General features: G+C 40.6%; 1 protein-coding gene across 4 annotated transcripts in view; it reads right to left on the reverse strand.

The window, feature by feature from the left end:
• Window positions 1-27662, reverse strand: part of DPP6 (dipeptidyl peptidase like 6) — a gene marked incomplete at its 3' end in the record, with an annotated part of 523189 nt that overhangs the window by 121856 nt on the left and 373671 nt on the right. For 3 of the 4 annotated variants that reach the window (XM_081996368.1, XM_081996366.1, XM_081996367.1), the window contains exons 4-6: window positions 27241-27335; window positions 23969-24043; window positions 4215-4267 (exon numbers count right to left, since the gene is read on the reverse strand). In XM_081996368.1, the coding sequence (XP_081852494.1) occupies window positions 4215-4267; window positions 23969-24043; window positions 27241-27335 (223 nt within the window). The remainder of the gene's footprint in view (window positions 1-4214; window positions 4268-23968; window positions 24044-27240; window positions 27336-27662) is intronic. The other variant, XM_081996369.1, reaches the window with a different exon arrangement.

A 27662-nucleotide genomic window follows, 5' to 3' on the forward strand; every position in this document is an offset into this window, starting at 1 on the left:
CAGTCCTGGACCCTGTATGAAATACCATTCATGAATGTACGTGGCTAAGGACTTGCCCAAATTGGCTTGTCAAACTTATGGAGAGCTCAGAATGAAATCTGGAAAATGCTGGTATGAGCCCCTTTTGATTTCAGACACAGCCTGAATCTGGATAGTCTGCAGAACAGAGCAAAAATTATTAGAAATTTCCCTTTAAAAAGCAATTTATGCTGGCATACTAACGTCACATTATTTAACAAGTGATGCCACAGGTTAGATTAATTGGCTTCCTTATTAGTTAGCCTCAGCAGGGGCATAGCAAGGGCATGAGTGGGTACAAAGCCTAAACTGTCTGTCCTTCCTGATGAGGCAGATCACAGCTGAGGATGAGGAACGGGGCAGAGAGAGCACAGGGAAAGTCACACCGTCACAGCCTGTTTCCAGGAGTGTCTAATGAGCAGGAGGAATATTGTGGAGGGCCGTGAGCTTGTTCACCAGCAGTCGCTGCCTCGGCTGCTGATTCGGAGGTGATGCCGAGGCACCACTGGTACACACCGACGGGGTGTAAAGCTGGTTCCTGCCCGCAGAAGAGGACTAATGCATGAAACAGTTTGCAGAAATGGCAAAGGGGCTGTTGCTCTGTGCCAAAGGCTTCTGTCACTCATATTATTGTCAGGTGGTGGGCAAGGATGCTGCCTGTGGGTTGCAAATTTTGTCGTCATCAAAGGACCTGTAACATCAAACTGACCTGAACCTCGTGCTGTGTCAGTGTGCTTGGTCCTGCCCTAAACAATCTTCACCCACACACACCCATCAGAGCAATATTCCTGTGTTAAGTATGAAATATGTGATGAAAAGATTTTTACCCTTTCATCCAACAGAGGCTCTACCTTCAGTTGATGTAGTTCTTCACCTGTTGCATCATGTTCACCTGCTACACCTGTCCTCTCTCTTCATGCAACACCCTGAAATACACGCAGAACTCCAAAGGAAAGACAAATGCCCATGTTCCAGGGAAATGGTAACGTGCCACCCTTTTCCACCATTCATGCACTATGACCACCTGAGAGATCAAGGCAATTCTTCCTGGACAGTATGCTTTGCAATGCCTGTATACGCACCTACAGCCTAAACCACTTTGTGAACCACACCTGTACCAGCACAAAATGCAGCAATCCTTCCAACCCTCCTCCTGCCGGTGGTCTCCTGGTCCAGCACTGTCTCATGCTGTGAGGACACCGATGCCCAACACACCCGCGTGCCTTCTGGCACCCTCCCACTTTCCAGATCTTCCCCTTATACTTCCCCTTCTCCTCTGACACATCCAGCCATCAGTTGCCTGCACCAGCACTCAGTCAAACACGGAGAGCAAGGTGAAACACAGCTGAATGGGCAAAGTATAGTTGAAGTTGGGGGGAACAAGCAGCTGGTTGTCAGGGACAAAGAAAGATCATGCAGTAGTAGCAAACTGCCTGCACCACTGTATTGTTAATTTTCAGCATTTCTAATACATACTATGCATGATAGTTCTACTTTTTTCCACCTTTGTTTTGTCTGGAATAGAACTGTGCTGTCAGTCAAATGCTTTTGCTCCTAGCAAGGTTTACTGCAGATCTAAAGCTTATGTGCTCACGCTGTGTGTTCATCCTGTGGCTCAACACCCTTTCAGCCCACAAGCTAATTTCAGATATATTGCCACAAAAAGTGGAGCTTTCAAAAATTAAATAAATCCAGTAAATTCCTGGGAAAAGAAAAAAAAACCCGCAGAAACGAAGACCAGATTGAGGCAGGGAATGAAAGAGACTGAAGAAGTCTGGGGCGTGTCACATTGGGACACCAGAGCTTTGACTTGGATGATGGTGAGAAATCTCCTAATTCCCATGTTCCAACTGTACATGGAAACAACTTAACCTTGAGCTCATGACTTTTTGTGGTTAGTCAATCACTAGATACGAGCTGTAGGGAAGCATGCTCCACAAGTTCCAGTGCTCACAGATTTTAAAACATGTATGTCTCCAGTAGAGACATTTTTTGTACAAAGAATTGTTTCTCTGTGGCTAGGTAGAAGACAAAGAAAGTTATTTGAGCTTTCTTGTTGTTTGGAGGGTTTTTTTGGTGTCTTTTGTTTGGGTTTTTTTTTTTTCAGTTTGGTTTTTTTTGTGTGTGTGGACAAATGTGCTGAGACAAATCCTTGAGGAACACCTGAATGTAACTATTTTTATGGGGAAAATAATGCTGAGAGATATGTTTATATCTTGCCATTGCATCTGTACTTCTCTGTTGTTAAGCCTACTGGTTACTGTACCAAAGAAACTGGATTGGAAGGAGGGCATGGGCCTTGAAAATGGAGGTGTTGCAAGGTCTGACTTCTAGGACTTTTACCCTTAAAACACCATTCCTGTGTTAAACAGTGAGGCCGCCTGAGGACCGTCCAGCGGGAAGGCTGCCGATCCACTGTACTCGGGAAGATCGGGAGCTGCCTACAAAAAGCCGTAAGAAACATTTGAGCATACAGGGATGGTCCCGATCCTGCCTTCTCTCAGGGGCAGACACCTCACCATGGATGCAGAAGTCAACAGGACTTTAGGACCTGCCCCAGTGTTTCCTTCAGGCAGAGACACAGTAATCCATTTAGTACAGTGGTATGGGTGAGAGACAGAGGATGTAAACTGAAAGGGGAGGTTCAGACTGGATAAAAAGAGAAACTTTCTCCCTCTGAGGACAGTCAGGCTTTCTCACCGTGAGGACAAGCTGCCCAGCAAGGCTGTGCAGTCCCATCCCTGTGGGTTCTCAAAACCCAACTGGATAAAGCTCTGAGTAACCTGCTTTGAGCAGGAGCTTGGAAGAGCTTTTCCAGCCTGAGGTATCTGGTGATCCCATGGTCACCCTGTGTAAAAACGAGGCAGATTTTTTTTTAAACTTGGCAAGGATCCAAAACATCTACTATTTTTTTTAGCCATAATGTATAGAAATGACAACTTCGTAAAGAAGCATAGCAAATACTGAAATAGGTTTTATAACCAGTCATGTGCAATGTTCTACAGAAACGGCAGAGCACAACTACATTGTCCCTTCTTACCATTCCCACACCGTTATTGCCAAGATGACATTTAAAACACACAACCTGGCACCAGCTGCGTGGCTTTTGGCTTTGTATTTATTGACAATGAATGGAGGAATTTTGCTGTGCAATTTATGTATTTCCATTGGAGCTATGGAAATGTCAGTCTGAAACACAATGTCATATGCCTACATGTGGCATCCTGTTCCTGACTAGTCCTTAATGTATATTAAAAAAAAAAGGTATCTTTTAAGGGAAAAGCAGGTAGAAATTATGGGCTAAGCTCCAGAGGAACAAGACAGGCGAGATGAGCTGCAGGATGATGGAGCTGGAGCTGCAGGTAACCTGCAGCGCCACAAAGACAAAGCTGAGAAAGGGGGACTTAAACTGCAACTAATGAAAGCCAAAGAAGGATCCCCTCAAGCTAACTGATGCCTGTGTTAAACGCTGAGCCTGTCTCCAGGCCTCCAATGGATAGAGGGACCCAGACGAAGAGGCGTTGTCTGATGGAAGTCTATTACTTTTAGTGATACATAACCTCTCAGGCTACATGCTTTAGGTAAAGCAATATGCTTTCATTAAGTTTAGAAACGCTGTGTAAAGCCTACGTAGCATTCTTGTTTGTCTGCACTTACACTCTCTGAAAAGACAAACTATAAACCTGAAGGCTCGTAGCTTCAGTATAATTGTGAGTGCATGTATCTAAGCAGCATTGGGATTCTGGGAACAGGATACTGGTCTATCTGCTTTCAGATGGAATGCTAGAGAAAGCATTTGTATCACAAGGGAATCTGCCAAGAGACCCAAAACTGAAGGGCAATGCCTCAATTCTCACCAAATTTAAGGGACTAAACACCCCTGGATAGATCCTCTGACAGTGCTCTGGTGAGTGGCCAACTGCAGCTCTCAGCCAGACGCCAACACATCTATATTCTAGCCAAAAACTTGAAAACTGGAATATAAAATTCATGTAGTCTGACTCTCCAGGGAAGCTGAGTACTTCTGTTTCCAGGCTATGTCATCTTTTGTACAACACACAGCTCAGTGGATGCTGCAGCTGAATTCCAGACCATTGCAAAGGGCTGTCACGGGAAAACATTTGTCACAGCACACATTATTTTGCAGAATTCTTAATGGCTGAGTTTTAAAATGAAGACATTGAAAAATTGCTTACCCATGAGGTATTTTGCTGAGGACATAATATGCCGTATACGAATGCTGATACACCTGCAAAATGAAATGAAGAAACAAAACAAAACAAGAGATTAGTAATTGTCACCTGTGTTAATAGGTCTCTTTTTCTGCAAAAAAACCCCTAGCATCGATGGCTATGGAGCTCTTATAAACACTTCAAAATCTGCAGTAGAAAAGAACAATACATTAATTCACCTAAGGCTGTTTTGTGTTCTTTGCATCTTGCACTTTATTACAGTGTTTGGCAAATTATATATATCCAGATGCTCTGTGTCGTTACCATAACTACCAGGTCTTTGATTAAACTGGGGGCACATGGTCTCTGCAAGGGCTAAATATAGAACAATCATTAATGAGGACACCTTGGTCAGCTGGAGACGTTCTCAATCATTATAACTAGATACAACAGGGCTTTAATGCCCTTTTTTTCTTCATTCCCACACAAATGGAACAGGGAGTGATGCTGGGTGATCTCAGAGTGGGCTGTAAGACCCCTGTCAGTCAGAAAATAAAACCTTATTGACTTAGGGCATAAAGCTGACCTCGCGTTTGTTTGACCCGCTAAGTTGCATCTTCATATCAATTTGCACTATTTGGGCCTTGGAGAGGAGCTTGTCAGCTTGCACAGCGGGTCATCACAGAAGAGAGAGTTTATTACTTATTTTTTGGGTAGTAAATAATAATACCAGAGTCCAGGTCAGCAATTGAAGAGTTGGTGGTTTTTCTGCTAGTAACAACACAATCCCTAACAGTGATCTGTGGTTGCCCAAGGTGAGCAACACAAGTGTCAGGGCACTAGTGTGAAAGGTCTAAATATGAATGACTTTATACACATTTTTACAGGCACTCACTTTTGCAATTCTGTCCTTTACTGTATGCTACTAAATAAAAAAATAAGTAAATACATCTCCTAACAATCATTTTGTTTGACTTCTACCTATATCTTTAAGCCATTTGCTCTCCAGTAGTTCTTATAAAGCATCCTGTCCCAAAGGACAAGCTTCTTAAATACTTGTTTCACCAATCAAGTTTGTCTGAACAAAATTATTTTTCCTAGGTACCTCTGGTTTTGCACAATTTTTTTTCTTTTTTACTTATGTCACGAAACCATGAGATGTCCTGGATGGTGCTGCCAGCCTCAGCAGTGGCCATCCCGAGCACATCGCTAACATCACAGACAAGTAAGCATGACTTTCTACCCGTCACTCCCAAGCGCAAGCCTGCATGGCGATATCTATAACAGGCTTACGTCTTTTGGGGGCTGAGTAGAGAGGCAGATAAATACAAGGCATATAATTCTCTAGATATTAAAACAAACTTCTCTGTTATAATTTGAATCCAAACACTGAATCCTTACACTACTGCATGAAGTCCCTTGAAAAAAGCTACCACCAGAGTACAGAGGTGAAAGCACTGGTTTTCTATCTTTGTAATGCAGAGACCAATGCCAGATTGATGCGATTCCCTTCTTCCCCTGTGCAATTCACTCCCTTTCATTACAAGGGCATCATGAGGTTACATCCCAAAATCATATCTCCTTTTAGGCATTCAGATACATATAGACTCTTAGAGCAAGGTGAGTCTCTGGTCTGTTGATATCAGAGAAGGTCTAGGAACACAAGTGAATTCACTGCAAGCTAGCATTTATTTTAGTACAGGTGTCCTTTTTAGATCCACCTGTTCCAGATGCTGTCAAATAAATTACCATTATCTCATCTACATCCAGTCATACCAAAGAGCTCTTGAATTTTATAATGCTGATATTAGAGACCCGTCTGATGCTTGTGGCCTTAGATCTTAGTCCAGCTTTGGTGAAGTTTTAAAACTGCTAAAAATCCTTAAAGAAAATGCACTGGAAGACTAAATTTTTCCACAGAGATAAAAAAATCTAATAATACATTGCCATTAAATGCTGAGCAACTTTTGTAGATATATAAATTGTGATCTAGGCAAGGACTGGTGTTCAAGAAGCAAGCCATGCTGTGCTGTCGGCTATCAGAGGCAGAAGCCAGCCCCCAAAATGAGTATGAACAGATGCCTTCAGGGGAAAATAGAGAAATGTGGCAAGCTGGAGGGAAATGAAACAGCCAGGAATGTTTTGAGCAGGACATCTACTGATGTCCCTGCTTGTGGTACTGTCCCCACAGCCATGCTAGAGAGTTTAGAGTGGTCTTAGAGCCATTAACAAAGACCAAAGTAGAACATTCTCTTTGTCGAGAGAGTTTAGGAGCGGGGAAAACAAAAATTGCAGGTCTCTCAGAGAACTCCTTTATTTTCTGAACATCATTTTTCATCCTCTTGGGTCTTTGGCCAGACTCTAATACATCTCACATCAGCTGTGCCTGTAGCCTGTAGTCTTCAAAGGCTTGCAGCTGGCAGAATTCATTCACAGGAGCAATCCTTTCTCCAACAAATCTGTAAAATCAGTAGGTTTGCTCACGTGAACAACAACTTCTTGTATGAGCAATGATTTCAGGATCAGACATTTATTATTATAGCTCTTAAGGACAAGAGCGCATGCAGCTCAAAAGTCCTTCTCACCCCTACTATTTCAAACCTGTTTGGAAAACACACTGCGAGCAACCCTCCTAAGCAGACAGGAATCTAAGAGAAACGTCATTGAGAAATGAAACGGCTGCTTTCCTCTTAGATATGCAAACCAAATGAAGATATTTTAACTTTTCAAGAGGATGACCACATCTGCGTAATATCTCAACTAAAATTTCTGCTGGGGTCAAGCTGAATTAGGCTATGCACTTACCAGTAGGAAAAGCCACACCAGGGAAAAGCGTGGGAAAGAGATGAGCACTCCTCTGAAATCCAAAGCTAAGCCTCAGAGACTGGACAGTGCTTAGAAGTTAGTTATTTCATTTAACCTCTCTGTTTCTGAGGCTTAGCCAACAACAATAACTGTATTAACTCTCTGTGTTCCGCTTCTCTATCCAAGGGGTGTGGTAAAAGCCATTACACTGATCTGATGCTCTTAAGCTCTGATTTTTGGCTGGATCCCAGACACACACAGCTCCTCTCTGTAGAGAGGCACATTTGAAGGTAGCAGAGTTTTTGGCAACTGTTTTGCTCTGGAGACCCTGTGTGCCAAGTCATCCTGCCAACATAAGTTAGAACAGGTTTGGGACTTCTCTGAAAGGTTCTCGGTATTACCAAAATCAGGTCACAAAAGCGCCATGCCAGCTGTGACGAATGAGTGCCGTACAAGTCAGTATACTAAAGCCACTGTGCCAGAAACACTCTCCCACTGGGCTTCTCATAGCAGGTCACAGCACAGATCTTGCTTACTTTCAATCTACATTATACTCTGTAACATGTGCATGTTTACATGGAAATCATAAGGGGTCTAAGAGACGGATCTATCTGTTTCCACTTAAGTCTTGGAAAGGCAATTATTTCTCTAAAACTCGGAAAAACACAGGGCTAATTATATATGACAACACTTTGTTGTAAAGCCACTGACCTCATTGTATGTAATCAACAAAAGAAACCTGGACCTGAGCAAATGACAGCAGAAATGCAAACACTGCAGCACACAAGCAGCAGAGAAGAGCATCCGCCTCTTCCCTGCCACCAAATTCTGAAATAGCAAGTAAATTGTGGATCCTACAAGCTACAGAAACAAAATGGAAGAAACCATTTCTGTGCCACATCACTGCAGAGCAAAGTATGGTGTAAATTGTAGAGTAATGTCTCCCTGAAAGCACTTCTTCATCTCCAAGGATACAGGTCGCAGCCCAGCAGGGCTTACTTAAATAGAAAATGTGTTATTTAAGAATAGAATGGATTTGGACTCATTTATTCATTGTGACCACTGATATACTTTAAATTAGAATCCATAGCTCTTGTTCTTGCCCCAAAGCAACTGCACAATTACTTGACATGACTCCAAAAGGACAGGCAGGATCTTGGTTACCTCCCTACATCTCACCTGGTTTGTCACACAGGCAGAAGCTGGACACACAGAGCCTCTGCCTTCATTAACTTCTCATTAGAAGTTTGAAATTGTCACCATTATTTTCAATTTGGCACTGCCCATGCAGCTCACAAAGGGTTAGGAAAAGGGTTTAGATAAAAATTAGGGAATTTTTAGAAGATTGTGAAATGTGTTTTCAGCATATTTTAGCTGGTATGAAAGATTGCACGACCTGCTGAGGATTTATCACTAGCAGCAGAAAAAAAAGGAATTGTTTAGTTTATGCTCTCATCTACTGTGCTGGTTTCTGTCACACTTTGTGGGCTGATACCATGCTAGGACCAGCAGTAATCAGCATTTATCAAAAGGCTGTCTTCTGTGTTCATATGACAAGGTGCTGAATTAGGACAAACAAGAGGCACACACAGACTTTCTTTCAAGGAGGTTTACAAGCAAAGACAATGGGGAAAAAGCCCTTAGAAGACAACTCCCCAAATCAGCCCAATCCTCTCATCCTCCAAGAGGCTGTTCTATCAAAACAGCTGATTTACGGTCTTACCACTCAGCACATTAAACAGTTTGTGGTTCTGAGATTAAAAATAGTTGGACTGGCTATCATGACCCCATGATTATTATTTACTTGGTAAATACAGGAATAAAACATCCTTTGAATCCATTTTCTAAATGACTTCATAGAGCCACCTGGTCCTTCATGCAGTACTGTTATTTACATTAAAGAATTATCTAGAAAACTCCCAAAAAATCCCATGAAACTTAGAGTTTGAAGGGGATTAGCTACAGGGCAAAGTAGAAGTGCAAGCTGTGCTACAAAGCAGTTTGTAAGGCTTAATATAAAACTGCTAGTATTTAGTGTCTGGCTTCTTTTTCAGGAATCACGTGTTTCATCCAAAAAGTCATCCCAGTACCCCCAAATAAAAATGAACACTTTCAATGGTCATCGGAAAGAAAAGCTGTACAAGGCTTGGCTAAAGTCTGAAAATAGCAAGAATATATTTTAGTGTAATTAATGATAAATCACTTGGTAGTTATCTGGGTAACAGGAATCACTTTTTATTCTGCAACAATAAAATATGTCTCCAAATAATAGATCCCTTCAGGATTCTTAACAGACCAAAATTGTCTTTATAATCTATTCCCTTTTATACTGTATAGTAAGATAGTAAAAATACAGAACCAGGGGCTGGTGGAACAGGAACTGCCAGATCCATTAAAAGGGTTTCCCACAAAAAGTCTCCAAAAAGACATTTGCTGGAAGTAGATTACCTAGTCCATTTTCCTACTTGTGGTATAAGCAGACAAATCCCCAAAGGCACATGTGAATGTCAAGCAGATTCAATAATCCCAAGCATTTGACATAATTACATACTCCACCTTTCGAAATGGTCCTGGCACCCTTAAACGGGAACTCATGCTGTGACGCAAAATATGCAGGTAAAAGATGACTTGCCATTTGGCCTTTAATAACTGGAATATTTAACTAGGCTCTGAAGCTGACAAATTAAGAGGGAAAACAGAATAAAGCAGAACGCAGGAAGTCTGCCACTCTGCATTGGCAAGCAGCTCATGTATTTGGTACCCTGTTATCTAGCGATGGCATGAAAGGAAGGGAAAAACAAGTTCAGAAGGAAAAATCACAAGCAAGCATTAGCCAGAGGTTGTGTTTCCTTCTGCTACATGCACATACCGTGCACAGCAAAGGATGACCCAAGTTACTGTCACATTGATTCTTCTATTGGTCAGTCACCAACAAGCAAATACTGTGTCATCTTTACAGAGTAACTTGTGTCATTCATACAAATCTTCCAGCAGAGAAATTATCTGACTAAAAATGCCTCACTGCCATATTTCTTTATGGTATTCTGTGGGGAATTAAAGCAGGTCACTCTACCTGTTTGCAGAATTTTCTGTTTTTTTGATAAAAGTCAACATCGAAGACTAAATTTTTACTTGAGTCAATATCATTTGCCTTGATCAAAATTCTTTATGATAACACTGGGTTTGTTGGGGCTGTACAACCTGAAAACTGATGAATAACTTGAACCCTTCTGCTCTGTTGAGAAGAAGTCCTTCTTTTCCCATTATGTGTTGAACTGGCCCTCCAAAGGGATGAAAAATCCATTCCTGTAGCTGACCACCAAGTTCTTGGTAATGTTTTGTTCAGTTTCTGATCTTTCATTCTCCCATGTATTTGCAGTTTAGAGCACAAGGGGTTACCTCTGGCTGAGGCATCATTTGTGGGCAGTTAGGTAATGGTGTTTTCATTTTATTTTTTTTCAGTGGAGACAGACTGGTCAGCAGTATTGTCCCAGCCCAACTATTTTAGCAAAGTATTATCACCATTTTATTGCTAATAGGCATTCCATAGTAACCAGCCTGGAATTAGATTCTCTGAAAAACCACATGCTATCTCTTCCTTTTGTGTCACTGTAATAAAAAAGAACCAAAACCCACAGAAAAACCCCACACACCAAAATCCATACTGGTATTTTGTACTCTACACAGAGTGAAGCTCAATTGCTTGCAAGAACCAAACAAATCAATAAAGCCATATAACATGAGGTCTTTTCAACATTCTCACCTTCCAATTCATTGTGATACTGACCTATTTTGTTTTCTTCTGAGACAGCAAATTCTCTTTTGTCGCTACATTGAATTACCCCTTTATATCTTACCAATTCCCAAGTAACATACCTCTAATACAGTCTCATGCTGTGTGCCAACCTGTTTCTACAGCCCTTCAAGGAAGACTGCCCATTTCTCTTTGTGCTTCTAATAAATTAGGAAAACCATAATGAAATGCTATCAATGAGCATTTCCTGCACATTGGTTCAGCTGGCAGCCAAATAACCCACAGCTGGTATCAAAGAACTGATTTTGGATGCTCTTACTCACTGCACCGTATCCAGCTGATGAGCCACATGTGTAATGTGGTCACAGCCACAGAAAGTGTAGAGTGAGGGTGCTATGCCACTCCAGGATGGTCTGGGGAGCTCAGGGAAGGGCAGAGATGGGGGAAATAGGCTTGAGCAGGAAAGGTGGTAAGAAGAAGGGGTCTCTGGATCAATCAACATACAGAGAATTTGGCAACTGGTTGCCTTTGCTATAATTGTCTCTGTATTCCAGACAAACTAACTTTAATGTTTAGGCAAAAGGAGTAAGATATATACCTGGGGAATGCACCTATTAAAGTTGAGTTATGGGAAGAAACCATTTTTATGGAAAGAGGAGGGGAGGATCCCGACCCAGCAGTGTAACTGTGCCTGGGCAAAATGACACAGCCAACACTAAGCAGTCAATGTCTCGGAGAGACCTGGTGGATCAGCGCCTCATCTCAGCCACACCACTGTGAATAAGGAGCTTCTCCACTGCTGCCCAGTATTGTAGGAAACAGAGGATCAGCGACTGGGTATCTCCAGAACCAGGAATAAATTTTAACAATTGATTTGGAAGAAGGGAATAAAATGCTATGTACAAGCGATGGAGAGTAGAACACAAGAGACAGTGGATCATCAGGAATAGTCTTTGCATGGCTCTGTTTTTCAAATCTTTTAGCAATTTGATCTCTAAGACTGAAAATTAAATCATTGCAATACGAGCCTGAAGGAGCCTTTCTCTATAAGCTTGTCCTTGGTGTGTAGAGGACAACCAGCACAGCTCTCCAGTCATACAGAATGCTGAGAATGCCCTCCCTTCCGCACTGGAGAGGCTTCCTCGGAGCAGCAACATTCTCACATCAAGGTGACATCAGGAAGGGACAGCACATTCATGCCACAGGCACTTGCATTTTAGAAGCATTTGTAACTCAAGCTCAAGCCGATTGTAATAGGGTCATGCACTGCGGGCAACGCACGTGGTTAATATGTAAATCTCTCCCACAAACATACAGGGGGGATGCTGGGATTAGAAGTTGATTTTCCAGCCACCAAACCAAAGGTCTCTGAACCAGCAAAGCCAAGGTGTTACTCCTTCGCAAATAGTGTCGTCTCTAGTTTGCAAAATAAGCGTAAATAAAGTGTGATGGCAACATCCACTACAGTAAGGGATGGACTGCAGTGTTGTAAGATAATGCTGTTATTTCATGTTCCACAAAGTGATTATCTATCTCAGTTGTTTCATGATAATAATTCTTTATTAGAAGATTCGTTTCCAAATTGCACTTTTGAGAGCCTTGTACTGCTGACGATGCCGCAAGGGAATTTCAAGACTGGCTCTAGGATTTATGGCTTTGCGACATGGTGGAGGTAAAGCGGATGCTCTTCTAGTTACAAATGCAGCTCCAGAACCAGCTTAGGCTACAGGTATTAGCATACAGCTCGTGTGCCAGATCTCGCCCCTGGGAGAGCGTTAATCCAATCTGCCAACTGCTGCTGCACTCTAACACAGCTCTGCCCGGCCAAGCAATTACAAAAGCCTCCCTCTGCTCCCGAGCCACCTGCCCCTCACCGCGCTCCGCTGGCACCGGCAGCACCAGTGAGCACTCGCAGTCGCTGGCTTAAAGGACGACCGCGCCGTTTTCAGCTGGTAAATAAAATGGCAGCTGCAACACGCTCAGCAGGATTTTCGCACCAGCCTTTGTGCACTTGTTGCTCGGGTTATTGGGAAGCATCTGCAATCAAGTTATTGAGAATTACGAGTGAGGGTTATGAATAATGAGCTCATTCTGTTCTTGAGCTTGTTTTCTAAACTTTTATTGGTATTCGCATCACATGGTATGAACTCCCAGGCTGCCCTCCCACTCTGCAGCAGGCAGAGTGTAAGAACTGGATGGAAATTCCCCCAGCACTGCACTCGACTGTTTTATAGTCCTGTTCAGAAACTTGGAAATGAGAATTAAATTATCTAGTACAAAGTTAATGTTGCGATTCTAACACACCATATAACATATCTAAGGAAAAGAAGTCAAAGATAAACAAAAAACTTCACATTATTTTGTAATAAGGATAAGAGTACAAAAGTAGCCTAGGGCCAAATAAAAGTTCTAGAAGGAGACAATAATTATCCCAAAACTAGAAACACAGAAAACCTTCAAATCCATACAAACACACATAAACCATACAACAGTGATTCTCTTATAATATCTGTGGTCGTAATAATACCTGTATAGGGTCAGTTCACTATCCTGGCTTGGACAGTTGCCCAAAGCCGGTTCAGAAAGAAAACTAGAGTTAGCTTTTTTATAGTCATCCTTCCCCAAAATACTTTCCCAGGCTCTCATTGTTGCAGCGTGGAGCTACTCTCTCTGCAGCTGTCTACCTTGAGGGATGTCCCTGCCACTGACCTCTCCGGTCATTCTTTGCAAGCATTTACCCTTTTTGCACCTACAACCTCATGTAGCAACACCCTCTTCCCAGACAATGGTGCCAAAAGGCTTTTTGGGGTATGACTGCTCTGACAGTCTTTGGTGTCTGTTTTAGTCTCAGATTTACACCCTGGAGTACACTGATTATAAAGGCAGCCCAGGGCAGCTGACACAGATGGGGAGTTTACGTTGTCCACATCTACATTCACTTGATGGATGCTCACTGTCGTTGACGTCAGAGTCACAGGTCTGAGGCCTGAAGGACAGCACGAGAAATCAGTGCTTAATAATCAATGCTTAATAATTAATAAAAAATGAAACATCAGATAATGCCTCCTTTAAATGAAACATTTCTTCAGCTAGGCAGACTGAGTGTGGAAAGATTCTAAAGACCCCTTTTTTGTGAAGTTTACAATCCAAATGGCACAGCTTTGTAGCAATTACATGAGAACAAAGCCATGAAAATGGGATGAATGCTTAGTATATCTAATTAATTTATTCACTTTTAAATAATTCACTTTAGCAGCAGAAATTAGCAACTACAGAACCACAGCATATGTTCTTTCTATTAAAATTTACTCTTAGCATATCAAAATTGCTGTTGAGAGGGTGAGTAATACAAAGAAGTTAGCACTGTCATTGAAATGATGGCCATAGGCTCAGGGCACTCTTAGAAGACTCAAAGAAAGGAATCCAAGACAAGAAAGACGAGACCTTCAAAAAGCATTAGAGCAGAAGTTTAAGAGCACCCAAGCAGATGTGAAAGGAGAATGCAAGTATTCAGATATATGCCAGGGACCTTGGTCCAAAAATTCTCTCTCTGTTCAGTGAAAGATTCATTTTCTAGTTCCATATGAGATCAGAAGACTCTGAGCTGTATCTCGATGTATATATGGATCTAATTCGCTGGAGGCAACATTTCTATTTTCTGACATAAGGAAAAATAAACTGTCTGTCATCCTTGTGATGCTGTGGGCATCTTCCAAGGGGTAAATGGACTGTGGTGATGATGGACATCTCTTCAAAAAGTGAGGGGAAACCAAACAGGAGAGAAAGAAGCACAGGGCATCCCTTGTTCCTTGCCTGCTGCACAGCCCTTCACAGCACTGCTGTACAGGTACTCCTCCACTCTCACACATAAAAAACCGGGGACTCGTGCTTTTAAAGACCTGACTAAAGCCCTGTGATTAGTTTCCCTTTTCAAGAAAGAACTTTTTCTGAACAGAGAATAAAAGAAAAGAGAATAGAAGATTCCATTTTCAAATCTAGGCCATTAGCTGCCCAAGGAGGAACATAAATTACCGGTTTTAACATAGCCCTGATAAAAACAGAGTTCTGCAGGCAGTTGAAGAGATAAAAGGCGCTTGTTCAGGGTAAACACAGAGCTGCACACTCCTTGGATTTAGGCGTGTAACTCAGCTAAAAAGGAGAACATTTGCATCAGAAGATTTGCATTTCTGAGCACAGGAATTTCATTGGGGTGCTCTGCATAGTAAGATCTGGTTTTCCAGAAGAGGGCACTAAATATATTTTTTTCCTGTTTCAGAGATTAAAAATAAATAAATGAGACTGGAAATCAGACAAATTAAATTAAAAACTCCTGCAGGCTGGGACTGCTTCCTATGTTCCTACATAGACATCAGAATTAAATTCTTTCTGATTCTGCTTTCTAATGCCTTCTAAGTCACTGTTGTTTTCCCATTTTGCATCTTGTTCTTAAGATATATTTCTTTCATTAATATTTTGAAACAACTATCTATACTTATAACAATCCAGCACAAAATGGGATTTTTATTGTCCCTAAAAACTTAGGAAGCAAAATTATGCTAAAACTGGGAACTCACTTCTAATATAATTTTGAAGCTTCTGTATGTCGCAAGAAACCTAGTTCTTTATTTAGTTCTATTTTTTTTTAATATTTTTTATATAGCTGCATTTATTTCACTCCTCTTGAAGCACAGAAGGTTCCCCTGTGTTTCACCAAGATGGATTCCCATGAGAGTGCAAGAAAGAAAACTGCAAAGATTTTAGTGCTGACGGGCTATCTGATTTTGACTAACTAGGAGATCTTGTACAGTTACCTTACCTAAGTTTTTTTTCAAAATACACTGCAAGTTATTTTTGAGATGTTTTGTGAATTGCATTAGAAAATTAATCTCTACCAGTCTGTTCAAGTTAGATCATCTTACACTCAGAAAAGGAAGCAGAATGAAAACTCTAATATTATCTAAGCAAAGAAAAATTGGTTATTTTTGTATCATAGCGTTTTGCCTTGGGTCTTTTTATTTTCCCTTCTCTGATGAAAATCTCATTTGCTAAAGGAAACATTTACAGAGGAAGACTGCTGATAGCTGATACCGATACATAATATACCGATGTACTCTTGCATGACAGGCTAATTATTTCTGACTTTTGATATTACTCTAGTCTTCCCTGGAACTGTGGATTTGCTTTTCAGTTTACTGATGTATATCTGTATCTCCAAATAAATGTAGGATACAGTTTGTTGGCTTCTGCAACATGATCAAGGCTGTCCAACTTAGTCTGAAATATTATTTTGCACTCAGTCATGTCTGTGCAATTTGTGTTGAGGTCTCCCAGTTCAAATCATGAGACTTAAAGTTTAGTCCTAACTCCATTTATCTACATATTAGAAGAACAGCAGGAGTTTAATCCTTTGTTTTTAATAGAAAATAGTTAAAGCTCAGAGGTGGCACAGCAGCTGAAGTCAGCATACTCTGTTTCTAATGCTCTCCATTTCAAGCAGTTAATATTTTGTTGCAATAATCACACCAAACAGCCCTCCCTGGAATGGAGACTCAGTGAGAAATTGAGATTTGGTGCAGTTTTACTGAAACCATTGCTACAGAGGGAGCATGCATTAGCAAAACTGGAATGTGGGGACTGAGGACTGCAGAAGACCTGCTGGGCAGAGCTTTGCCTCTCAGCTCACGCAAACACGTGGTATTGTGTTTTACAACGTATCTAGATGATCATTTCATATGCACCAACTTCCTGCTGAAAACATCCCCCCAAAACAGGGAGCAACAGAGCGGAAAAACCGGGATGCCAATGTGGTTTTACTGTTTGCTCCAGGAAAGAGCTGCGGGCCACAGGTAACCATGGTGGCTACCCACAACAAACGCTGGGTCCCCACCAGTGCCTCCAACACTGAGATGATCCCACTCCCAGAGTACCTGCTGAGGAGCGACGCCGGGGTGAGCACCCATTCCTTGCATTTAAGGGGTGCAAACACCTTTTTCCATAGACAATAAACACAGGAAGGCTCCACCCTCCCACTCCTCTTTGTTGAGATTCAGTGCCCATCATTTCCTCTTTATTAAGAAAGGAAAATAAAGAAAAAGTATGCAGATTTGGGATACGTAATTTCACTCCACTTTTTTTGTTGCTGCTTTTACCCAGAGTTACAATGGCAGACCCTTAATTTGAACTAGGAGCCCCTTGCCCCACAGCCCAAGGAACTCGACTACCAAAATGTCCCTGTAGTTCATGTATTTGAGTGCCTAACCCCACTCTAGCTTCTTGTTTAAGCTGGAAATTTTTCTGTAATTAAATTGGGCTGTGCCAAAGCAGAAGGATTGCTGCTAAGAACAAAGAATAAGGCTACATAAAGGAACACATTTTCAGCCGGAGCTTTGTCGGGATTTGAAATGAACAATGAGGCTTCTCCAAAACAAATAAAATAAAGAATAGGTTTGACCTCTTTTCTACCCTTGCGTTAGTCCAAAATTGTTCCTGAAAGTTACCAACATGAAATTAGTTTTGGTAGTTTCTCCTTCAAAAGGGAGGCTAGGATTAAACTTGCCACTGATTATTGTTTGACCATCCTGTGCCTGCATCCAAAAATTTCTATTCTAAACACACAATGTGACAGAAATTGGACAGAGCGGTGACTGCTGAGCAGTAAGAACAAATATTCCCACCACCTGATAACATGTTTACTCAATTAAAATGGGTATCCACCCTCCCATAGCAAGAATTTTTAATTTTGTAAGCATGTGCAGCAGAAAAATAACTATGTCTGAAAGGGCTGGGCTGTCAAAGGCACAACTGAGGACACCTGAGAAGACAGTGTTCGCACAACACTGTAATAGAGCTTTGAAAACTCGTAAGTCCCTCCAGAGTTGTGTGGCAAAATTCCCTCTCTCTCAGTGCCACTGCAGATATCAAATATTAATTAGGCTGAACCAATTACTGATACCAACAGGTGACAGAAAAACTCAGTACGTCGCTGCGTCTGACAGAAATATTGCTACTTCTGCCTGAACTGAGATTCATTGGTAGGAAAATCTCCCGGTTGCTCAGACTTTCTTTATTAACAGCTTTGGTTTATTCAATGCAAGGTGACCGCGAAGTGCTGGTGTCTGGGGTGAGCTGCACACCTCCAGGTCTGACAGAAAAGCAAATGGAAGCGTAGAAACGTTTTTGAATCAACCTTCTCTGATGCCTTTGAAAATCCTCTTTTGTCTATCTTGTTGCTGTCCCGCCTGCATTGAAAACGGCAGATTAGGGAATTTATTCGTGGTGGTTTTGAGATTAGAAAAGATAGGCTGTCTTTCACAAAGGGCATTTTAAATAGACCAGATTCATAATTAAAAAAAACCCACAACACTCTCCTTTTAAAATAAATGATTGCCTCTAAATTTTGTCAAATAATAGCTGCTGCTTCAGCTTCAAATCCAAAGTAAACTATCACCAGAAAATTAACCTCCTCTATGTTCTCGGTCCTTTCTTGTTAATACAATGCTTCTGGACACACAAGCCTTAGCTTTTGTCATGTAAATGTAGCTGGAGCACTTCTGTTCTGCTTATCACTACAAATAGGATAAAAAGCACATTATTAGACAAGGATATTTGCTCTACTGATCTGGGCTGTTGAAATAATATGACTCAAAACAAGACATAAGGATATGCAAGAAGAAGAAAAAAGAAGTCCCCCCACTTTCCGCCCTGGTGCCCCAGAGTAGCCTCGCTAAAACACCACATGGGTACTCACAAAAATGGTGCAATTTTCAGAAGTTGTGAGCATTTCACTGAAATATTAAATATTAGCTGAATGATATTCATAATATTTATTCTATGGGAAGCAACTGAAGATGACGTTTTCATGAAAAAGACACAAGATTTAGCAAATCATCAGATTTGATGAGTGTCTGGTCTATGTGGTTCCACTAATTAATTAATAACTTGACTTCTGCTTATTACAGAAGCACTGAACAACTACAGTCTTCTGGTGAATCGAGAAAAGAAGATATTGTGCTTGAAGATACACCCCCCCACCCCGAGATATAATAACAGAAAAACATTTTAACTAACATAAAATTTACATTATTAGGACCGATTCTATTTTCTTCTTTTTATGTAGGAAGTGAAACTACAGGTTTTTATCCTAATAATGAGTAACTAATTTTCATAAGTATACAAAGTTACAGTGCTTTAGGCTTGAAAATGTTGGGAATATAGTTTTAGCCATTAGCCTTTGATAACAGTCAACATTGCCTTTATATTGTGCAGCTTTACAACAGAGAAGGAGTCCTTCTGGTTTATGAGCAACAAAGATTCAAAATTGCATTCATATTAACAAAAGGATATGGAAACTACAAACATAAGCTTTTTCCCTCAAAATGCTCCAGTCCATAAATTCTACTGGTTTACAACAAACACCAAAAATTAAACAAATCACTAAACCAGGTAGTGTTATTTTGTGGTACAAATGTTCTAACTGTGCGCACTTTACATAGTGTAATCACTATACATTTTCATTGTTCCTGAAAACAGCATTGGGTGGGAATGAAAAAAGTAAATTTGAAATATATTTATTGTCACAGAGAGAAAACAGGTTTATGCAAACCTATTTCTAGCACTGGTAAATCCATTTCAATTAACTAATAAATATCGTAGCTACCATATTAGCTGTATTACTGATGATAGTTATGACAGTGTCTAATTTTCAGAGGCATATTTATCATAATAATAGTTCTCACCTAACTCAGAAGGACGTTGTGAGGATTCATTAATATTTATATGCATTAGTGTTTTGGAAATAACAAGCATTATATTATTTTAATTTTTGCATGACTAATTAAAGCAGTATTAGGTTGTAATTGGAGCCATTAGCACAAAACCTGTTCATTCCACATAACAACCAGACTTGGACAAATAGTAAAAAATAGTAACAACAACAGTAATAATATGCTGCTTTCTATAAATAATGCTTTTTTACTTCATTCATGCTCTAAAGACAAAGTCCAGGGTTTGGTCTGGGTCTTTTTGAGATCTCTTTGGCCTCACCGCTTCTGTGAGATCTATGGCAACAGGCAGGGTGAAAAGAAATACTAAAGTCACCATATAAACTACTCAAAAAAAGTATAGTTGGGCCTGCTGTAATTACAATGATGATTAATTCCTTGCAGCTTTCATCATTATAAAAATGCATTCCTTTAACTGAAAAATAGGTAATAGCGGCTGTTGTATCAGCCATAAAGGTCTCTAAGCCCTAATTGTTGTTCAGAAGACTTAGCAGTTTGGTCTATATTAATCAGCCAGGATTTCCTGTGTGTAATTGCTCTTAACTAGCTCACACACAGTAATGGACTGGTAAATTGGAAATGAAGAACAAATAGCTTTTAAGAAGAATCTCGGCCACTTTATTTCCTCTCTTGCATTACGACGACAGCTATTCATAATAAAGGCAATTAAATATTCTCTATTTAATGTCTCACTATGTCACTCAAGAAAATCACTTTTCTTCTCATTTACTTTCCTCTATTTCTTTTATCACCATTACACAAACTCCACTGGTTAACTCCGACAACCAAAAGCCCGTAGGGTTTGGTTACTCATCATTATTCTTATCCCATCACTCTCCTGGTTGCAGAAACGCTGCTGAATTTAAGAGGTGGTTTGTTGCTTGGCTATTTAGGAAATCCTTTTTGGAGACCACGGAGACCCACAAATGTGATTCCAGCCCAAACGGCACAGAGACCTCTCTGTCCTCCTGGGAGGCGCGCAGGGAGCACGGAGCTCGTCCAGCAAGGCTGGTGGAGCCATGCGCTGGGCAAGAGTGGCTTTGACTTGACGCCACCAGAGATAGCCTTGACCCTCTGCATCCTTTCTGCTGAGATGCTGTGGCTAAACCCCAATTTGCCACTGTGTTTTGGGGTTACTGAACTCTACAGCCAGAGCCCCAGGCACTTGTTTTGGTGAAGGATGATTTGAAATCAAAGTTTCTCTATGGGTGTATTTAATTCCCCAATGCTTTCCCAAAACTTCACCCTGTGGTTTCAGCCTCAGGTTGGACCTTGCTCTAATGTAAAGAAACAAAAACCCAACAAACAACAGAAAAATTGCAAGAGTATTTTAAAGACAAAGAAGCCTGGTGCCTTCCCTATGACCTTTCTGGAAAAAGAACAGATCTTCTGTGTTCGAGGTTAGAAAAGCTCCTTATTAGCACAAGGCTTACCCAGAATATTGCTGCCTGAAAGATTAAACTTCTGTAAATATAAGCAGTGCAAAAAAGCATTTAGAATGAAACCTGATGGCCCAAGTAGCCACAATGTACCCATGCCAGTCTCAACTGCCTGCCAAGCTTTCCGGGAGAAATACATTTTAAGGAACATGCTTAATTCACCATCTTCTAAGATGACAAAGTGATACAAGAGGAAAACACACATTAATTGCCTCAATATCTTTGCAAAATAGGTGTCTGCCAGTCCAGGGCTGTGTTATTCCAATGAGGGTGTCAGTGCCATTACCCAGACCCAACACTGAGCAGAGATGCTTCTGTGCAAATAAATAGAAAAACTTTAGAAGAAAGCTATTACTGGCAGGAAATGACTTTGTAGCATTTTTCTTAAAAATATTTCACTTCAATGGAGTGACACATTATGCTTTTCTATTTTGATTTTTATTCCTAGCTAGTATGAAAAATAGAGGCTGAATCCATTTCCAGACTAGGATTCAGATAAATGATTAATTTATATGATGTGTATTAAGATCTTATACATGTATGTAAATGCAGCACAACTGTATAGTGTAAAAAAATGATAAAAACATCTATACTCACAAACAATTAAAAGGCATCACATCACATTGTTAAATGGCAAAAAATAAAGCAACACTTTCTGACAGCTATGAAATAAATACACAATAGTTTCAAGAAGTTTCTTTTTGCAAGTATTTGTAGAATTAAACTTTAAACAAACATCTTTTGCCAATATATTTCCTGAAATTTCCTTTTGACTTTGCAACAAGGACAACTGCCCAAGGCTTTGCTAATCAATTTCTTATGTTGCAGAAAACAGCGTAATTTGAATTTTGTCCAAGAACACTGTTCAAAATGCAGAAAATGTGAAAAGCTAACTAACATGCAATTATTTGTAGCCACAGTCTGCATACCAAGTGAGAAGAAAGCTGAATGAGTAATTTAACAGGTATTACAACTTTAATAAACAAAGAGCCACCCATCATGGCTTAAGGATGCAATATTCAAGAGCGAATCTTACTACCCCTCTATTACTATGCTTCAAAAAAAATTTCTTTTTGTATCCTTTATAAGCATGGATCTTAAAGGAAAAAGGAGGTGGTTTAGTTTAGTTTAGTTTAGTGCAGTGCAGTTTTGCTTTGCTTTGCTTTGCTTTGCTTTGCTTTGCTTTGCTTTGCTTTGCTTTCTTTTGTTTTGTTTCAGAAGACTATTTCAGGAACTCTTGCTATCACAAATCCACATATGAATACCTGAACAATTTGCAGCACTCTCTGACACCAAATGTATTTCACATCCTGAAGTCTTCCCAAAGGAAGACTGTTTCCAGATTGCCGCCTTGGGTTCCCACAGACCTGCAAGCACTGAAATGCAGAGAGAAGGACGCAGAGGAAACACACCCATCCCATCCCTTTCCATCCCTATCCTTCTCCTCATCCTCCTCCTTTGCCTACACCAAGTGTTCCTCTGCAGGCTGAACACGAAGTCCGGGCTGCAAAAGCCCCACATAACTTTGCTTCTTGCAGATCTTCTGAGTGTGCAGTCCTTTTGGTGGATAAAGGTCGAGAATAAAAAGCTAATTTCTTACTACTTCTTTTTATGAATGAAATTTTTTCTCTCATTATAAATTTTGACATTATAGATATTTTTCTCTCATTCTCAGAGTAACTGAGGAAGCCCCTTCTACTTGGGGCTCTTCCAGCTTGCACAACGCATCTGAGCAGTGTCAGCACAAGCCTTCCACTGCCAAAGGCCCATATCTACTAAAAGAACTGAATTTTACAAAACACCTCTGGCACACAAGGCAGGGGAGCTTTCAGCCAAAGGCTTTGCTTGCTCAGTGGCCATTAGGATGTCTTCCCCATATTTAGATTTAACTTAACACTTCCACATCCATCTCTGTCTAGAACTCTGCTAAACTTCCGGTATATGAAGTTGCACCAACAGTGATTTCCCAGCAAAAAGTCTCTATGAATTACCCCTGAAGTTTCTGATACAGTTTTATTTGAATTTTTTATAACACCAAGCATGGTCCTCCTGACTTCTATACTACTGTGGGTCAGGAATAACTCCAAAGATGACAGCAGAGAAATCTGATGAGCAACAGAGCCACAACCTCTGCTATCTAGAGGACCAACAAATTTCCTTTGGCTAGCAGCTGAACCTAAGTATATTTTATGGAAGAAGGATTACAGTTGCTGGTGAATGAACTATTTTCATTTCGAGGAATTGGTGCAAATCTAGATTATGGAAACAAAATGAATAGGGCTTATAGTTTATCCAAGTAGTACAGCATAACTATCATTCAAACATTTCAGGTTTTATACTAGCAGAATTTAAAAAGGATAAATATTATTCAAATAAATATTATTCATGCCCAAGAACTGCTTCCCATGTGTCTGATTCTTTAGTCAGCATTTAAAAATGACTCATTACACTCTTCTCTTTTGATGTTTGGTAGAAAATTCACTCTAATTTAAAACTTAGTAGTAACCCAACTGTGATTTCTTACAAATGATTTATACCTAACCCTCTGAAGAAAACGATTTATAATGAAAGTGATAGCTCAACCCTAACTGCAGCACTGGGAACGGTGACACCATAATTAATGTATTATTTCAGTTGTGGGAGACACCGACAGTTGCTTTTTGTTCTTGGGAAGAAATTTATAGTGTGACTGAAAAAGTCACCATGGAAAAAAAATACACAGAAGAGGAACAGAAATCCTTGTAGCAAAGACATGTCCTTACAGCCCCCCTCCCAAAGACTATCCTGGCAATGACAGTGTTTCCTCTACAGTGTAATTTATACCTTTCTCCTCTACTAGATGGCAGCAGGACATGCTCTCGGAACATCTAAGCGAGGGGTTTTCTTTCTTTGTTTCATAGGAAGCAATTAATTTAAAATAACATCTTACTGGCATAGAAGTGGAGAGGAAAAAAAGCTCACCACTGGCTGTATATTTTGAAATCTATTCTATTTACTTACTGGTTCAACATTAAAAGCAAAAAGTGCATATTCCCGGTCCGGTGACACTTCATATCGAATAGCCTTTAAGGAGACCTAGAAAATAAATCAGACATTGAAATAAATACTTTTCAGTTTTCAAGCCAATAACATCTAGAACTAATTGTTACGACCATGTTTCTAATGATGAAGAACACTGTCAGACTAAGTGCCTTGAAAACTAATACAGCACATCTCTTTTCAAAAGCCAGAAATGTTATGTGGGCACATATAAGCTCCCATAAGAGAAAGCATAACTGCATTGAGACTCGGACCAGGCAGCTCTCTCAAAAAATGGGAATTTTCTTTACAAACCTACTGGACAGTGGCTGGTGAGGCAGCTGTGGGCAGCAGGTAGTAGAAAACCCTGATAAATGTCAATTTATTAATTCCCTCTCATAACCTGCAGTTCCTGGACAAAGTCCTAGAGATAACAAACACTAAATACCTCCTGGTGCAAATTATTATGAAGAGACACCACTACCTGACTCAACTAAGATGACACTGAGGAAAACTACCCCATTTTCCCCAGTTAAAAAAGTCTTTGCGATGCTGTGGTGATACAGCTTTCCAGGTGCACCCTGTGCTGGGTTCTACAAGAAGCTGCGTTGTGTAAGTCTTAGAAGAAGAAGAGATGCCAAAATATCTCAGACTTGTTAGGAATTACCTCTTCCCTGCTCCACTTATCATTTGTATAGTGCAGATATATCCCTTCTCTTTTCCAGTATGTTTCAATATAAGACATTGCTGGTGCACTGAGGCCAAAGAGAGGTGCCCCGAACACATCGCTCATCCCACTGTCTTAAATCTCACCCTCTCACCTAACAAATTAGATGCAAGTCCTTGAGAGATTTCCAAGGAGCAAACTGGAAGATGGAATTTGGGCTGCAGGGAAATGCACAGCATCCCACTGAGAGAGTCCTCCCCATGGCCAGCAAGGCTGGAGGTGGTGCGTGAGGAACCCACAGGGGACAGCCAAAGGCAGAGGAGATTAATCACAGAATCATAAGATGGTTTGGGTTGGAAGGGACCTTCAAAGGCCATCTAGCCCAGCCCCCGGCAATGGGCAGGGACATCTTCAACTAGAACAGGTTGCTCAGGGCCCCGTCCAACCTGACCTGGAACGTTTCCAGGGATGGGGCATCTACCACCTCTCTGGGCAACCTGGGCCAGGGTTTCACCACCCTCATTGTCAAAAATTTCTTCCTTATCTCTAGTCTAAATCTCCCCTCTTTTAGTTTGAAACCGTTGCCCCTTGTCCTGTCTATGCAGGCTGTGGTAAAAAGTCTCTCCCCCTCTTTCTTATAATCCCCCCTGAAGTATTGAAAAGCCTCAGATAAGCTCTCCCTGGAGCCTTCTGTTCTCCAGGCTGAACAACCCCAACTCTCTCAGCCTGTCCTCACAGCAGAGCTGTTCCATCCCTCTGATCATTTTGTGGCCTCCTCTGGACCTGCTCCAACAGGTCCATGTCGTTCCTGTGCTGAGGGCTTCAGAGCTGGATGCAGGACTCCAGGTGGGGTCTCATCAGAGCAGAGTAGAGGGGCAGAATCTTCTCCCTCGACCTGCTGGCCATGCTGCTTTGGATGCAGCCCAGGTTGGCCTTCTGGGCTGCGAGTGCACATTGCCGGCTCCTGTCCAGGGATGGGGCATCTACCACCTATCTGGTCAACCTAAGGGGTTGATGGATCAGAATGGGGGGTGCCAGGGCAGCACGATAGTCAGCAATGTCAGCGTGGAGACAGATTTTATTTACTGTTATATTAATAATACGGAAAAAAACCAAAACATGCCAATGTAGCAAAAGTTTTTCTGACCCAGGCCTGGGAAAGAAGAGGACAAAGTGTCTGGATGAGGTGTAACAGCTTGTATCAGGACTTTTCAGATTAATGTGAAAGTGATGTTCTGCAGATATATTTACTGTGAGGGCAGAGGAGCAAGGGTAGAACAGACAGTAGGGAGACCATGGCATGAAAAAGTAGGATTATCTTGCAACACTGTGCTTTTCTTACACATGGCAAAAATTAAAAACCAGGGGAATAAACACAGGCCAAATGGAAGCAGTTTGACATCAAGCAGACCTTGACGTTAAAGGAAGCCAGCTCATTCCTTTACCCTTAGCAGAACTGTAAAGAAAGGGGTTCCACTCTGGTGAAAGACGACTGCTTATGTGATGTAGCGAAAGTTGAAGGTTAAAGGGCAGGATGTGAAGTTTAAGCTTGGGTCCTGCAATAATAATTCAGTGATAAATCTTTGTTTCATTAAAAAAGAACTCATACTCTATTGGAGCTTTACATGAGTCATATACTCATACTGCAAAATAAAATCAACCTGGAATGTGTTTTTATAGTTTACTTGTAGATTTACTTTTAGCTTTTGAGTTTCTAAAGTCGTTTCCTGCAGATCTTGGGTCATTAAGATACATCTGTTAGCTATCCTCTGCTTTTGTAATTTTGCAATGATACAACAAAAACACCTCAAGTTAATCAAAACCTTAGGCAGGTACTGCCTAAGTGACAATTTTACCAGGATGACATGATTCATTGTTGGAGCAATCGTAAGTGTATTTTAATTTGGAAATTAACTTCTTACAGGAAATACTGAAAACACTCTGACATTTAACGTACTAACTTCTGCCACAATGCTGGCTTCATCTACTACAAACAACAACGCTACAAAACACTTTCATCATTATAAATAACACTCTGTATTAGCTGTGAATTTATTTTCTTTTCATTCATTTTAATAGCCACCTACTAACTTCTTTTCCCAATAATTTCTTAAGGTTTCTCTCATATGCAGCTCCACTTCCATTCATCAACACTATTCACTAACACTGAAATTACATTTCAACCATTAGGAAAGAAAAATCAACAAATCCACAAATTAAAAAATAACTATTTGCATGCAGGAATGTGGAGAATGCTACCAACAAACAGTAAATTGTATCAATTGTCTTTTCTATTAAGCTTGTAAAGACGAGAAATATGCATCTTTCAATTATACGTGATATGCAAGACTAGCTTCAAATACCTATATGATACTTTCCTGTAGTATGAAAGAAACTGAGCTTGCAGAATAATAACAAAAGCTGGAGTTCAATTTCACATTATCAGTTATTGCATAGCCCATAGTATTACCGGTGTATTGCTTCTCCTTGACAATACACGAAGTTGAAACCCAAGTCATTTTCTGCTTTACTGATCAAACTGCAAGAGAACTGTGAAACTCTGCTACTCATTATAGAAAATACTTACAATTTTTTTGTTTTCTATTAATATTGTTGAATTGTTAGTTACGACATTCCTCAGAATCACTGTGCCATTCTGGTTTCTATAAATGAATTCATTATCTGTAAGGAGGAAAAGAAAAGAACATTAAGGACATCTGAAATTGTCAGTTTGTGTAGAACCCAATTATGGGCTTGAACCAAAAGTACCGCTGGGCACTTCCCTCTAAAGAGCACAGATTATTTTTTTAATGCAGCTATTGCTGTGATGTTAAAGTGGCTTCCAGGTTAGTCATTAAACAACATCGTTAGTGTTTGTCACATGTTTATTCTGCCACACTTCCCCAGAGCTAAATGCACGAGGGTGACCTGTTTTGAATGCATGTATGCAGCTTGCTATATTGTTAGATCAAAAAACATTCCTTATGCTTAAAGGTTTCCAAGATCCTC

The sequence above is a fragment of the Phaethon aethereus genome, assembly GCF_964289735.1.
Source record: "Phaethon aethereus genome assembly, chromosome: 2".
NCBI classification, from domain to species: domain Eukaryota; kingdom Metazoa; phylum Chordata; class Aves; order Phaethontiformes; family Phaethontidae; genus Phaethon; species Phaethon aethereus.